The sequence below is a fragment of the Cavenderia fasciculata genome, assembly GCF_000203815.1.
Source record: "Cavenderia fasciculata unplaced genomic scaffold Scf_ET2XIPL01CNAVH-3, whole genome shotgun sequence".
Lineage (NCBI taxonomy): Eukaryota > Evosea > Eumycetozoa > Acytosteliales > Cavenderiaceae > Cavenderia > Cavenderia fasciculata.
Window position 1 is genome coordinate 364,513 of NW_004457723.1, and position 14,781 is coordinate 379,293.

Below are 14,781 nucleotides of genomic sequence, written 5' to 3' on the forward strand. Positions count from 1 at the left end.
ATAAGATCATCCTAACTTCTCAAAAAAATGAATTAATTAAATTTTAAAGAACTTCACCAAAGCTATCCAATTGTTCATATTTATCGAAGATATATTATATTATTTATAAATGTATCAAAGATTATGAGCTCTATAAAAAAAATCAGCAACTATGATAAACTTGGAGTATTACCATCATCATTACAATCATTAGAGTTTGGTGATTGGTATAATGAACCTCTACCAGTTGGAGTATTACCATCAACATTACAATCATTGGTGTTTGGTCATTTATTTGATCAACGTCTATCAGTTGGAGTATTACCATCATTATTACAATCATTGAAGTTTGGTGACAGATATAATGAACCGCTATCAATTGGAGTATTACCAACAACATTACTATCATTGGTGTTTGGTGATAGATATAATCAACCTCTATCAGTTGGAGTATTACCAACATCATTACAATCATTGGAGTTTGGTTATAGATATAATCAACCTCTATCAATTGGAGTATTACCAACATCATTACAATCATTGGTGTTTGGCGGTGGATATAATCAACCAATACCAGTTGGAGTATTACCAATAACACTAAAATCATTGATGTTTGGTAATGACTATAACCAACCAATACCAGTTGGAGTATTACCAACATCATTACAATCATTGGTGTTTGGTATAGTCTATAATCAACCTCTATCAGATGGAGTATTACCAACATCATTACAATCATTGGTGTTTAGTTATGAATATAATCAACCTCTATCAGTTGGAGTATTACCAACATCGTTACGATCATTGGTGTTTCGTAATAGGTATAATCAACCTCTATCAGTTGGAGTATTACCATCATCATTACAATCATTGGTGTTTGGTAATGAATATAATCAACCACTATCAGTTGGAGTATTACCAACATCATTACAATCATTGACATTTGGTAATGACTATAACCAGCCTCTATTGGTTGGAGTATTACCACCAACTTTACAATCATTGAAGTTTGGTGATAGATATAACCAACCTCCATCAGTTGGAGTATTACCATCATCATTACAATCATTGGTGTTTGGTCATTTATTTGATCAACCACTATCAGTTGGAGTATTACCAACATCATTACAATCATTGGTGTTTGGTGATGACTATAATCAGCCACTATCGGTTGGAGTATTACCAACAACACTACAATCATTGGTGTTTGGTGGTGGATATAATCAACCTCTGTCAGTTGGAGTATTACCATCATCATTACAATCATTGGTGTTTGGTGATGAGGATTTGGCACCCCCCATAAGATTATTAGTTGATTTCAAGCAATCAATCGGTGCAAGCAGAAAATTTATTAAATTAAGATCGCAAGGAGTCTTTAAACTTCCAAGTATCCAAGTTAAAATAGTTCTTTCGACTCCATCAGAACAACATGCTGGTCTCGATATCACGTCGATGTTGAACAACATTGAACACCAATCTACTATTTCCAACTCCAATCCCAACTCAATCAATTACGACCCTAACTATTTAATTGCATATCCTATCAAGAATACAGAGTTCATTTCTGTCAACAACAACAAATATTTCAAATTGCACAGTTTTCCATACTCTAAAAACAAAGTAATTTTAGTAATATGTGAATCCTCTGGTGAGTTGGTATGTAAACCAATCACATTTTGTCATTCATCAATTATTGCTAATACATATCTTTTAGTTTGTTTACAAAGAAATAGACTACTCCCACGATCCAAAGATCAAGGACAAAGTGCAATTTGAAATCACAACGATGCAACTATTCATCGGCGACTCAATGTTTGTGCAATACAAAGACCACCAAGATGACTCTGATTTAAAAAAAATATATATTTTGACGCATTTCTGTGAAGGTGGCGATTTGGAACAATTATTTCAATCAATCTATAAATGGTATGTTATTCATAATATATTCAACCTATTAACACTAACAAATATATTATCTATTAGGAATCTCTCTCGAAATCAAGGGACTTATTATTTTAAATATAAATATATTCCAGAATCAGAAATATGGATCTATATTCGTCGATTATTCCAAATACTTGAAAAACTATCCAACCACAATCTTGCACACCTTGATATCAAACCACTCAATCTATTTATTGGATATGACGGTAAAATAGTCCTTGGTGATTTTGGTTGTTGCCACTTTGTCCTAGATCAAAATCATTCCAGTCTGATCAAATTGATAAAGCAACTAGTAATAATCAAGAAAATGACCGAACAGAAGAATATGCAAATATGATAACTACAACACTTGCCTCTCGAGGAACATTTGGATATTACTCACCTGTATGTTTACATATATTTATCTTGTTTCTTTGACACTGATTTAAAAATATCGTTATAGGAATCAAAACAAAAAATATACTATCCATCAAGTGATGTATACTCAGTTGGCTCCACTCTTTTACATTTACTCTCATGGTAATTATATACTATAAGAGGACTGCAAACTTAAACTAATTATTTCTATACCAGTCATCCCGATGATATTGAAAATAGAAAAGAATTTATCTCCAATCACAAAAATAACAACTTTGATCCCAATCATATTAAAATATCAACAAATAGATACTCTGACCATTTGATTAATTTTGTCAAGAAACTATTAATCGCAACACCTCAGAATCGACTTTCATTGGATGATTTAATTGGAGAAACAGTCAATCAGCACACACAGAGAATCACATCATTTTTAATCGACCGACGACAAATTCTATCAAGCACCACAACATTAATATTGGATGGTGAATTTAACAGTCCTCTCAAAGGATTACTTCCACCAACACTTTTAAAATTAAAGCTGTTTGGAAAGTTTAATCAACCGATCAAACAAGGTGATATTCCGAATAGTGTTGAAACATTAATATTTGGGTCATCATTTAATCGTGAAATCTATTCGTCCCTCAGACAATTAAAAGTATTATATTTTAGCAAATCATTCGATAGACGCTTGCCAGAACTCGACCTATTCGGAAGCAGAACTTTTGTCAACATAACCAGCTATTATTCTTCTCCACAAAGAAATGCCAATGTTTATCACTTTAATGTACATGGCGAGATTGCCCACTTATTCAAAAATGGTAAGCCCAAAACCAACATAATCTTGGCAATTAACCAAAAATACTATGGTATTGGAGTCCTCACTAGGTATGTATCCGATTGATTGATTTCTCTAATTATGGAAACTAACAAATTGCTTTTATTCAGAGAAAAAAATATCATTAAGTGGCAGAACAATGATATCTCAATATCAATAGATCAAACGAATATTGGTGTGGTATCTAATGTTCAAGCATCAATTTATCCACATTTATTTTGCCAAACTGATAAATCAAAATTTGAAGAATTTAACAAACAGTATGGAAGTAATATCAATGATGTTGACTACCCTCTTGATAATATGGCAGACCTATTTGAATTGGATGAAGACAATCTTCATCAAGTGTTTAAAGATGGTCAATATTTGAATATAAGATTCATTCCAATGCCACAAATCGAACAAGAAAAAGAAGTGATCGACGATTCATAAAATTGAAATACTACTAGACTATTTATTTAATTTTTTGAAAGCCATCCATGTATTAATAAATAAACGAATTATTTTAATCTAATGATTTCAATTTTGAAAGAGCAGAAATCAAATTGGTAGTTTGACTCTTGATATTGTTTGCAAGTCCGACGAGTTTGTCACGACTGTCTAGAATTTCAATGCTGAGGGTGTATGGGTTGTAACGGAGAGAGAATGGCTTTTCCAAACTCTCTGCAAATTGTTTCATCTTGTCTTTGGCAGATTGGAAACTATCGGCAACATAATAGATTGGTTGGTATGTAGTGATTGGATAACTTTGTTTACAGGTTTCAAATGGATCAAATGGTCTTTTTTCATTCTTGTCACTTATACAATATTCCAATTCTCCAAATGATGAAAGTAATCCTGCTCCAAATGCTTTAATCTCTCCTCCTTCCTTACATAATCCAAATTCAACTGTAAACCAATAACACTAAAATAAAATAAATAAATAAATAAATAAATATAATTAGTATCGACTATTAAAATATATATATATTATATTTTTGACTTACAGTTGATAATCTTTCAATATCTTCATCACTAGCACCAAGAGAAGCCAACCCAATTTCTTGACTGAAATCAGCAAAGTCTGGATCGGCAAATAGAGGTACGTGACCCAAGAGTTCATGACAAATATCTGGTTCGGGAGTGTATAATGGTACGGTGTGATGTCTAATGTATTGAGTGGCATGGAATACTCTAAATGCCAAACCATTCAAAAAGTCTCTGGAAGAGAGGAGACCTTGGACAGGACGTAATCTAAAACCGGTGCATTCAGTCAAAAAGTCAGATATGTCTTGGAGTTGAGGAATGTTGGTCTCTGAGAATCCACAGTTTTGTTCCAACAATGGAAGAATGTATGCATGTTGTTTACATGCGTGAGTCTTTAACAAATCCTTTAAATTCTTGTAAATAATTCCCCAAGTTTCAACTTCCTCTTTTGAATAATCAACTCTTGGTATCTTTTCTCCACTAAAAATTAAAATTAAATTAAATTAAATTAAATAAATAAATATTATTATTGTTATTTGCTTACTATTTATAGACAGAAGCAATTCTAGCAATTTCTCTTCTTCTTTCCAAGTATTTTTGATCAGTGGCACCTGGATGATCTGAACTTAATTCAGAACCCATTTCCAAACATCTGTTGGCATATAAATCCAAGTCTGAAATCTTTCTTGGGAACCATGGAGCTTTTAATTTTAACAACGATGATTGTTCAGAGTATAATGGAAATTTTGGATAAGTAAAAATGTAAATGAAATAAATAATTATTTGAGAGAAAAAGAAAAAGAAAAAGAGAGATATTACTCGAATAAAAAAATAAAACATCATCGATCCCCAATGAGTTCATTGTTTCAAATCTATGTCTATTTTCCATTTTAGGTAAAGTCAAGCCGATCATCCTCTCTCTCCTCTCTCTGCATAAAGAGAGAGAGTGAAGAGTATACCCGTACAACTATTATATATCTCTTTTGTTGTTTATGACTTGATCTCTTTCTTTTCTCTTTTCTCTTTTCTCTTTTCTATTGAATTGAATACATACTAGTTGAACCTGTTTGCTTTTGTTCAGTGAGAACTGTAACATCTACACCTTTAGACTTTAACTCTTTGAGGATAGTGTCTACTTCTGTGGTTGAGGTTTCTTCCTTTGAATCGAGGTCCAAGAAGAAGTCGTAATCACTCTTCTCGGTCTTTGATGGTCTCGACTCGATTCTGCTAATGTTGACATTGTGCTTCTTGATGATACTCAAGTAATCATTCAACACTCCAACACCATCCTTGATGGAGAAGAGAATTGATGTCTTGAATGTCTCCTTTGGTGAGAATAATGAATCTTTTGGGTATGGTGATTGCATTGAACTGAATTATTAAAATAAAATATAATGAATAGAATATAGTAGTAGTAATTGATAATTATGTATATACAAAATAATAATAACTGTGTGTTGCTTTTGTTGTTAACTTCTGACAAAACAATTCAATTTGCTTAAGCCGATCGAAATGAAATTTAACGTTGATGCGGAAGTTGGGGACAAAGAAACAAAAAAATTAAAATGAAAATAATAAAACGGATTTTGTTGTTGTTGTAATGTAGTAATTAGATAGATATTTTGGTTGAATGAATATAACCTAAATATATGTACAATATACAATATAATTATAAAATGAAATTTTCTATTAGTTTTGGGGTGGTTGTTTGTTGAAAGTTTGGAGTGAATAAATAAATAAATAAATAAGGTTTGTTTTGTTTGTTTGTTTGTATGTATGTTTGTTTATGACTATTAAATAAATAAAATTAAAGAATGTAGAATGAGAAATTATTGTAGTATGAGAAAATTTATTCCTAACCTAAAAAACTGGTGATATCAATATTTAATATTCAAAAGAATTTAAATCAAAATAATCATCGATTGGTTAATTTTTTAATTTTGTTTTTTTTTTTCCCAACTTCACAACAAAAAACAAAAAAATAAACTTTAGTTTTTCCCAGACTCCAAAATAAATAATTAATTATTATTATTATTATACCTATTATTATTTTTATTAATAATTATTTTAATTTTTAATTCTTTTCACAACAATTTGAAATAGCTTTAATCCATTCTTCCAATTCGGAAGCACTGGTTGCACAGATGAGGAATTCACGTTCCTCACGGTCGACGAGTGATTTGATGGCCATACAATTTGGTTTATAGAATGATTTGACCGCTCCGACATTGACCAATTGGATGATACCCTTTGGCTTCTTGTCCCGTGATGTTTTGAAATAAAAGAGATAGTTTTGTTTGAGAACGAACCAACGCTTGGTCCAGTTTCTTCTCATAGCACCCTTTTTGGTGAGATATCCTTGTTTGACAATCTCACCGAGTTGGATAGTGATAGATGCCTGTTTGGAAATATTGGCACTAAATGGGAATCCTCCTTCGTCATCGTCGTCTTCTTCACCCTCGCTGTCGCTGGTAGGTTGGTGTTTGACGATGGGTTTGGCAGTTGAGATGGAACCGCCATAGCCACCAGTCGGACTATTATTCTTGATGTGGAGTGTAGCCATGTCTGGTGCTGATGGACCCTGACCAATACCAGGTGCTTGTGGAAGTGGTTTCATAACCATGACAGACTTGCGTTTAAGGTGTAATTGTTGTTCTTGATAATCGTTGAATTGCTTTTCAACATCGGAAAAGATATAGGTGAATCCAGTCATGAAACATTCGACAACACCAAAGATCGTGTTGAATGACGTGCAGTCGAGTGGAGAAGCATCCTTTTTCTTGAGGAGTAGTGTGGCAAAGACAATTGATATGTTGTTGGGGGTCATCTTGTTGGTGGCAGAGTTGTCGGCAACCTTGGTCAGTAGACGCATCAAATAGTACATACAGAAACGATTCTCGAGTGGTAATCTGTCAACCAGCTGCTTGATAGTTTGGAAACGTTGTTGTTTAGAGTCAAGGTCTGCGACGGCGACAAACGCATCAAACGCCTTCCAAGTGAGCAATGGTTCGGGTAAATTACGTACCCACAACTTGAGCAAACATGCTACGACATGTGTATCGAGTTCTGAATAATCGAGTTCAATACCAGTCTCTATCTCTTCTTTCGATGCATCGAGTACACGTTGGTTGGCTGATAGACGGAAAATACCTTCTTCATTATACCCACTCTCAAAGAGATGGTCAACAATACGCTGCAAGAATGATGGTACTGGACGACCAACTTCGGTTGGACGCTGGTACAAATGTTCGAGTGCGATGGCAAACAGTTTGTTTTGGTTGGCTTTGGAGATGTATTTGCTGAGCACACTCCACCACTCTTCCTTTTGCTGTTTCGATTCAAAGCAGTAGGTGACTGCGTTGTTTGGACCTGTGCTTGCAATGATACTCGTGTCGTCTCTATTTTTCACATCCATGCTCTTGAGCTCGAACTTGCCGACGTATTTGTATCGAGTTGTTGCCGATGAAGATGCTCCGCTGTTGGGGATGGGCACCAAACTCATCACATCACTCGTGATGGATGCTGGGAACAACGCATTGTGCTTTTTACAGTATATGAGTACATCGCTAAGCAAGATAAAGTAATAGTTGCTTGGCGGCATATTGCCAATCGTGATACCGACCGTTCCCTCCTTTACGAGGAACCGACCCTCTTCGATCAAAGTCGAGTCATATCCAATGAGCGATTGCTCAATCTTCATGAGTTGAATGATGTTTTGACTCTGTCCAACCAAATCGCACAACGATTGAATCTTTTCAATCGACACCATAATGTTATTGTGTTCGTTGGCGTCTTGACCGCTCTGTGTGGGGTTGTACGCGTCCTTTAACTCTTGGAGGAGGATGAGGTAGTTGGGGAGACGACTGAGGGGCAGTGAAATAAGACTGTTGAGGTCGGACCCATCAGCCTTTTCTTCGCACGTCTTTAGATAGGACTGGAAGTTTTTCGATTGTTTGCAGCGATTGATTGTGACGAGTGCACGACGGAAATTGTTGATATAGGTAGAATACAGTTGCACAAATTTAGGTGATGCCTTGGCAAACGCGGTGGCCAGGCTGATAGCGCCCGGCTCGCCAAATTGCTGCAAGCAGTTGCTGTCGAGTTCCTCGAGGAACTTGTTTTGGTGTGCCATGAGCGGCTCGATATTGGAAAAGATGGCAATCTCATCCTCTTTAAACACCTTGCTAAAGAGACGATCATCTGTACGCAATCCCACCAAATAGACACTCACTAAATGTGACAATCCATGTATATAATTACGCTCCGATGACACCAAACGTCTTATACGACTCTTTCTTGGGTCTTCTCCAGGTACATCTCTCTCTGCCTTTGGTACTCCAATCATCTTTGGTCCACTTCCCTTTGATGTTGATAAATTACCACTACTGTTATTATTATTATTACCACTACTATCATTTGAAAAGATATTAACTGATGTTTGTTGTTGTTGTTGTTGTTGGAGTTGTTGACTTTTTTGTACTTCAATTTTGTTTTCCAAATCTTGACGACGACGTTGTGACTCTTTTTTATAGACTTGATAAGATGGTTGAATCGCTTCGATTTGCTTGTTTAGCTCTTGTACTGCCAACTGGACGTTCTCCACATATTCTACAATTTGCTCCATCAACTCGACAGCATTACTCTCTGATGCCAAACGAATGGTGCTGTCAGACTCTGCGCCGACAGTAGCCACACGGTGACGTAAAAAGTCACGTTCTTGCTGCAATTCGGCTTGTTTGACCAAATTGACACCCTTTCCTTTAGATGCATTGGCTACGACCTTGGCTTCAACCGAGTCGTACATGGTACGAATCTTGTCATAATTTTTCTTGTTTGCACGAACCACCTTCATATCACGATTGACGTATTGATCAACCGTTCCTCTTACTCCACTCAATGCTTGATTGTCTACCTTGTTTCTAAATGATTCATAGTCTCTTTGGAAATCACCAATCTTAAACATACATTGTCCCAATGTATTATCCGATTGAGCTATCAACATGGTACCATAATTTTTAAATGCTTCTGCCAAACTATTACCTTCTCTAACACATGATACACTTGATTGTGATCTTTTTGTAATCTTGTTATAAATATCTTTTAAATAATTAAAATTTTCTTCTGCAATCTAAAAATATAAAAAGAAAAATAAAAAGAAAAAGAAAAGTATTATTAATAAGATAAAATCATTTAATCTTTTCTTTTTTTTACATACTCTTGCTTGAGAAGAAATTTCTGGAAAATTATCTGATGATAGTGGAGTGAGAGCATCGGTACTATTTCTAAATTGTGAAGATTCAGTACTATTTCTAAATTGTGTTGATGGATTAATAAATTCTGACAATGATTCTTTGGATTGGTGAGTTGGAAGTGGAGGTTTTGGTGTCTGATGAATGGGTGGTGGAGTAGATAGGGGTGGTGGAGGTGATGAAAGGGGAGGTGGAGTTGATAGGGATGGAGGTGGATTGGAAAGAGGAGGAGGTGGAGTAAACATGCTAGGTGGTGGAGGAAGGATGGTTGGTGGGAGTGAAGATAGATGTGGTGGAAGTGACTCTCTTGTAGTTGGTGGTGGAGGACGAGTCATCATTGGTGGAGGTGGTAATACCAAATCATCTGTAATGGGTGGAGGTGGAGGTGGCAAACTAACACCTACCATCATTGGTGGAGGTGGTAATGCCGTCGTTGGTATTGAGTTTCCAGATGAATTTGGTCTCTGCTGTTGTTGTTGTTGTAAAGGTGGTGGCCCCATACCAGTACTTCCAGATAGATTGGGTGGAGGTGGGAGAGCAGTATTTGGTATTGCGCCGCCAGACGAATTTGGTCGTTGTGGAGGTGGTTTATTTGGTATTGGTATATTGTTTGCACTGGTAGTTGTTTGTGTCCCCGAGTGTAGTTGTGATGGGGGTTGTGGAGGTCTCTTTACAATAGGTGGGAGAGGATGTTGGGGTGGTACAGACCCCGATGATGTGTTGACAGGTGGTGGTTGTTGTTGTCCAATACCAGTACTTCCAGACAAAGGTGGTGGAGGTGGCAAAGCCGTTGTCGGGATTGCATTTCCAGACGAGTTTGGACGTGGTGGTGCCGGTGATGTTGGTTGTTGTGGTGGTGGTGCACTTCCAGGTGGTTTGGCCACTTGAGGAGGCAACTTCATCAAATGAGGTGGTAATTTGGACGACAATGGTGGAGGTGGTTGTGCATTGATTGCAGGTAACGGTTGCACCTGTGGATTGGGTGGTGGACGTGCCGGTGGTGGTGAATTTGGTGCAAATGGTTTCCTTTGGTCCATTCTTCTTTAATAATACAACAAATAAATATATATATATATATATATATAACTAACTAACTAATATAAATAATAATAATGAATGTATGAATGAATGGATGATTATTATGAGATACTCTAAAGAGAGTGAAGAGGAAGTATGAGGAAAAGAAAGAAAGCAAGGTAGTGGGGGTGTCGAAATCCAATATCCAAAGAGAAGGGTGCGTTATTAATAAAATGGTTACAAAAGCCAATAAAATAGTATCGATTGATTGATTGATTGATTGGGATAGTAGTATGCAAGTAGGTAGAGTAGGTAGAGCAGGTAGGTAGGTAGGTAGGTAGTAATGAGTGAGTTAGTTTGTTATCATAAATGTATTGGGTTCAAAGAGTGTCAAGAATAAAAAACATACCTTGATATTAAACTGTAATGCTATAGGATGATAAATTGATGATTGATGAGTGAGTGAGTGAGTTGAGTGTGGTGTATCTATCAGCAGCGAATTGGTTGCCTTTGCCTTTGTGTACGACTAATGTGGGTGTGGTGGTATGTTGGTGGTGTCGTGTTAAAAAAGAGATTTAAACTTTTTCAAATCTACTATCTATACTATACTATGCTCTCTATACCCTTTTAAAAACAAACACAAGAACCTTTTTGGTTTGTGTACACAACAACTTGACTTGTATAAGTTAACTTGTTTTAACAATACAATGAATTCTTGTGATAGAGTACCTTCAAAAAAAATGAATTATTATTATTAAAAATATCCGTGGATGGATCTCGAGGATGGGCGATGCGGTTGTCACCCAAAATGAGAACTCTGGTGTGCCAAAAAACAAACTTTTTGACCTCTGACATCATCTTCATCGTGAGTCAAAGGACCGTGAATGTTCATGTCCTACTTGAGTAGCCGACCTTTAAATAAATATCTTTCTACGACCCGACCCATTATGCTCATCTTTTATTATCTAAGGATAGTATTTATAATTTAGTTATAAATTCTTTTAATAGATCCACAACAATGTAAGAAAAAAAAAAAGAAAAAATATTTTTTAGTTTTTTAGAAATTTTGGTAATTAATTAATATGTAATGTATATTTTAAAAAGTTTGTTTAGTTGTTATAAATTGTTTTGTGTTTTGTGTTTTGTTTTTTCCATTTATCGTTTTATGAAATTGATTGGATTGGGTGGGAACTACTAAGAATGAACAGGACAGACTCTGTTTATTGTCTTGAACTGAGAGCAGAACCGATTTGGTTGGAGAGGTTCTTTCTCTTTTCTTGTTCAGAGGCACCGGTTGCAGAACGGAGTTCGTTGACGACTTGCTTGGTCTTGCCAAAGTAGATGGTTTCGAGGGTTTGTCTGAGCTTGGATTCCATTTCTTCGACCATCTTACCAATGTTGGTGACGTGAGTGTCGACGTCGTTGACTGGAGATTCCTTTTCCTCTTGACGGGTCAATGAACCGGCCAAGTTGACCTTTCCAGTTTGGTCATTCTCAGTTTCGATCGAAAGCATAATGGTAGAGGTTAATTTATAACGAGCATTCTTCTTCATATCCTTTACTTCAACAACGTGAATAGAGTCCCAAGTACCTCTCATTGGTTGACCCTTCTTTGATTGATCTTGAGCTAAATAAAAAAAAGAAAAGAAAATAATAACAAATTAACAAACTGTTGAGTCACAATTGCCAACCAAATAACATCTTTGTCTAGACTGTTTAGCAAGTACTTACTCTTCTTGATTAAAACAACGGCAGCAAAACCACCATCGAGATCCCAACAATATACAGATGAAACACCACCTTCGAAATACAATTCACGGTAGATATCGAATACTTCGTTGGCTTGTACTTCAATCTCTCTCAATTTTGGTGATGGGAGAGCACAATCATCAAGTGGTGGGTCATATTTGTTGGACCATGGAGATCTAATTATAATTTAATTAAATTTGAACATGTTAATAACAATATTCTACTATCTATCTATCTACTAATCATCTATCTATTATCTATTCTATATCTATATTTCTCTCTCTCTCTCTCTCTCTCTTACCTGTAAGAATCACCATCTCTGTTGTAATCACACAAGAGATAATCTCTCTTGGCGTGTGAATCGTAGGCAACCTTGAGTGGTTGATCGATGGTTGATAACAAGTCTTCAGTGAGATCTGGAACCATATCGATCAAACCAGCAAGATTGTCTTCAATTTGAGAAGGTGGCAATCTTCTCATCAAATCCAAAGCAGCATCTAATTGTTTCTCTGACATTTTTCTTTCTTTAAAGATATTATATTATATATTACAAGTTGAGAGGAGGAGTTAAGGGGTATAATGAGATTGAAAGTGAATACAAATAAAAATACACAATATAGTAGAGATGATAGTTAAACTAAACTAATAATCGCAAAGAGACTCACAGAAAAACAGTAATTGGCTGAGCTGAGGGGAGGTGCATGAAGAACAGAAAATCTTCAGCCACCCATTTTTTTTGGATTTTTTTTATTTTTTTTTATTATTTTTTTCACCCCTAGCGCTGTGGGCTTGTCCTTTCTCGTAACAATCTTTGACTTTTAAGTATTTCCAGGTGTGTGGATCCTGGAAATGAACTCATTTAATTTGTATAATATTTAATAAGTATTGTATTGTATTTATTTAATTTGATTTCTTTTTCTTTTTCTTTTGGTCATCATCTTTATCAACTTTAGATTTCTTTAATTTTCTTTTCTTTTTGTCGTCTTCTGATTCTGACTCTGAACTGCTGTCTTGTTGCTTTTTCTTGTTTTTTCCATTATTATTATTATTATTATTATTATTATTATTATTCTTATTATTATTTGATTTCTTTTTCTTTTTATCATCTTCTGATTCTGATGATGACTCTGACTCTGATGATGATTCCGATGACGATGATTCAGATTCCGATGAAGATTCATCCTTCTTATTCTTTCCATTGGATTTCTTCTTCTTATCATCATCACTTGATTCAGATTCAGAAGATGAACTATCACTATCACTACTGCTACTGCTTTCACTATCAGATGAAGAAGAATCAGAGTTATCCTTTTTCTTTTCTTCTTCTTCTTGATTATCAATTTCCATCTTTCCATTCTCTTGTTTTCCATTTTCAGCCTTTTCAACGTTGGTGACACCATGGTTTCCATTCAACTCTTTCTTTTTGTTCTTTTGGTGTTTTGGATTATCACCCTCTTTAATCTCTTCATGACCACTGATATAACATCCCTCTTCAGTCATATCACCAGTTACATGTACATATGCACGTGATTTATCGATACTAAAAAACAAATAAATTGTAATAAACAATATTAGTCTCTATTTCCATTCATTTCAATCAAATGATTTAAATATATTGTCGACATACCCTTTAATCTTGAATACCAATTTAGTACCAGATGATATAGTTTCATTATTTTCATTTACAAATGTATTTGAACTATGATTGTAGACGAATCCAGTTGGAGCGTCAGCCTTGTGAATGATGCATGACAAAACACCAAATACAACTACTGATATATGTGTTGCTGATACTCTTTTAACTGTACCCTCTGTGAGATATTAGAAATATCATAATAATAATAATAAGAGTAAGAAATGAATTGGTTAATATATATATATATATATGATTAATATAGTTGTCGGTGTACACTTACGAACAAAATGACCCTTTGTAGGTACAAATACTAATAAATCTACATTGATTGGAATATGAATATGTGGAGCATCGTTAAAGAGTGGAACTTCTCTAGTCTTGAATGAAACGTTAAAGTAAGAGATGACGATGGCCTCCAACTCTCTGTTGTATCTGAATATAGATCTATCGAGATAACGCTTGATACCACTCTCTATAGATCCCATCTCTGTTGGTAATAGACTGACTGAAGTCGATACCTTATATACTTTGAATGATGATTGATTTGGATCATCCTTAATCGTTGCTAAATAATTGTTATTTTCTACCATCTTTTATCCCTCCTCTGTTATTATTATTATTATTATTACTAATATATAATAGTAAGTATTATCTATCTAATCTATATCTTTGATTAATATAAATGCAACCTCTCTAGCAATGAATGGTGGGTGATAAATATTTATTATTATTATTCAATGTTTGTTGCAAAAAGACGAACGACACACAGAGCATCGATTTTTTTTTTAATTTTCTTTTTTTCGAATTTTTGATTGCTGCAAGAGTACTTTACAAAAAAGACAATGGAAACACAAAGACAGAGAGATATATATTATATTTTTAGATTTTTATTTTATAATTTATAACAGAGTATTAGGGGTTTGTTGTATAGAGGGTAGGGTGGTAGGTATAGAGTTTGAGTATTTTGGGTATTATTATTAAATGATGTGATTATTATTATGATTTTGATTAAAAGAGATTCTTCTTTTTTCTTAATTCATATTATT

The 14,781-nt window shown here is 34.8% G+C and overlaps 6 protein-coding genes across 6 annotated transcripts, besides 3 other annotated features; 2 read left to right on the top strand and 4 right to left on the bottom strand.

Annotated features, from left to right (window-relative positions):
- Window positions 1–123: 123 nt before the first annotated feature.
- On the top strand, window positions 124–1,755 carry DFA_06980 (uncharacterized protein; the record flags this gene model as incomplete). Its single annotated transcript, XM_004366803.1, has 1 exon — window positions 124–1,755. The coding sequence occupies one exon, from the start codon at window positions 124–126 to the stop codon at window positions 1,753–1,755; it is 1,632 nt and encodes a 543-aa protein (XP_004366860.1).
- A 147-nt stretch (window positions 1,756–1,902) lies between these two features.
- On the top strand, window positions 1,903–3,550 carry DFA_06981 (uncharacterized protein; the record flags this gene model as incomplete). Its single annotated transcript, XM_004366804.1, has 5 exons — window positions 1,903–1,905; window positions 2,191–2,307; window positions 2,366–2,442; window positions 2,497–3,168; window positions 3,229–3,550. 5 exons carry the CDS (start codon window positions 1,903–1,905, stop codon window positions 3,548–3,550), a joined length of 1,191 nt encoding a protein of 396 aa, XP_004366861.1.
- Window positions 3,551–3,623: 73 nt separating this feature from the next.
- Window positions 3,624–5,451, bottom strand: pah (phenylalanine 4-monooxygenase; the record flags this gene model as incomplete). Its single annotated transcript, XM_004366805.1, has 4 exons — window positions 3,624–4,022; window positions 4,105–4,564; window positions 4,629–4,785; window positions 5,139–5,451. The coding sequence occupies 4 exons, from the start codon at window positions 5,449–5,451 to the stop codon at window positions 3,624–3,626; spliced, it is 1,329 nt and encodes a 442-aa protein (XP_004366862.1).
- A 707-nt stretch (window positions 5,452–6,158) lies between these two features.
- xacC (RhoGEF domain-containing protein) lies at window positions 6,159–10,370 on the bottom strand (the record flags this gene model as incomplete). Its single annotated transcript, XM_004366806.1, has 3 exons — window positions 6,159–7,480; window positions 8,345–9,212; window positions 9,300–10,370. 3 exons carry the CDS (start codon window positions 10,368–10,370, stop codon window positions 6,159–6,161), a joined length of 3,261 nt encoding a protein of 1,086 aa, XP_004366863.1.
- Window positions 10,371–10,445: 75 nt separating this feature from the next.
- Window positions 10,446–10,451: a sequence feature (Short protein (DFA_06984, EGG19881.1) was converted to a misc_feature.).
- Window positions 10,452–11,320: 869 nt separating this feature from the next.
- Window positions 11,321–11,370: a sequence feature (Short protein (DFA_06984, EGG19881.1) was converted to a misc_feature.).
- A 41-nt stretch (window positions 11,371–11,411) lies between these two features.
- Window positions 11,412–11,427: a sequence feature (Short protein (DFA_06984, EGG19881.1) was converted to a misc_feature.).
- A 143-nt stretch (window positions 11,428–11,570) lies between these two features.
- On the bottom strand, window positions 11,571–12,615 carry acpA (subunit of heterodimeric actin capping protein cap32/34; the record flags this gene model as incomplete). The annotated part of the gene is made up of 3 exons (XM_004366808.1): window positions 11,571–11,977; window positions 12,082–12,275; window positions 12,401–12,615. 3 exons carry the CDS (start codon window positions 12,613–12,615, stop codon window positions 11,571–11,573), a joined length of 816 nt encoding a protein of 271 aa, XP_004366865.1.
- A 384-nt stretch (window positions 12,616–12,999) lies between these two features.
- On the bottom strand, window positions 13,000–14,325 carry rpa43 (RNA polymerase I subunit; the record flags this gene model as incomplete). Its single annotated transcript, XM_004366809.1, has 3 exons — window positions 13,000–13,639; window positions 13,727–13,910; window positions 14,016–14,325. 3 exons carry the CDS (start codon window positions 14,323–14,325, stop codon window positions 13,000–13,002), a joined length of 1,134 nt encoding a protein of 377 aa, XP_004366866.1.
- Between the last annotated feature and the right edge of the window lie 456 nt (window positions 14,326–14,781).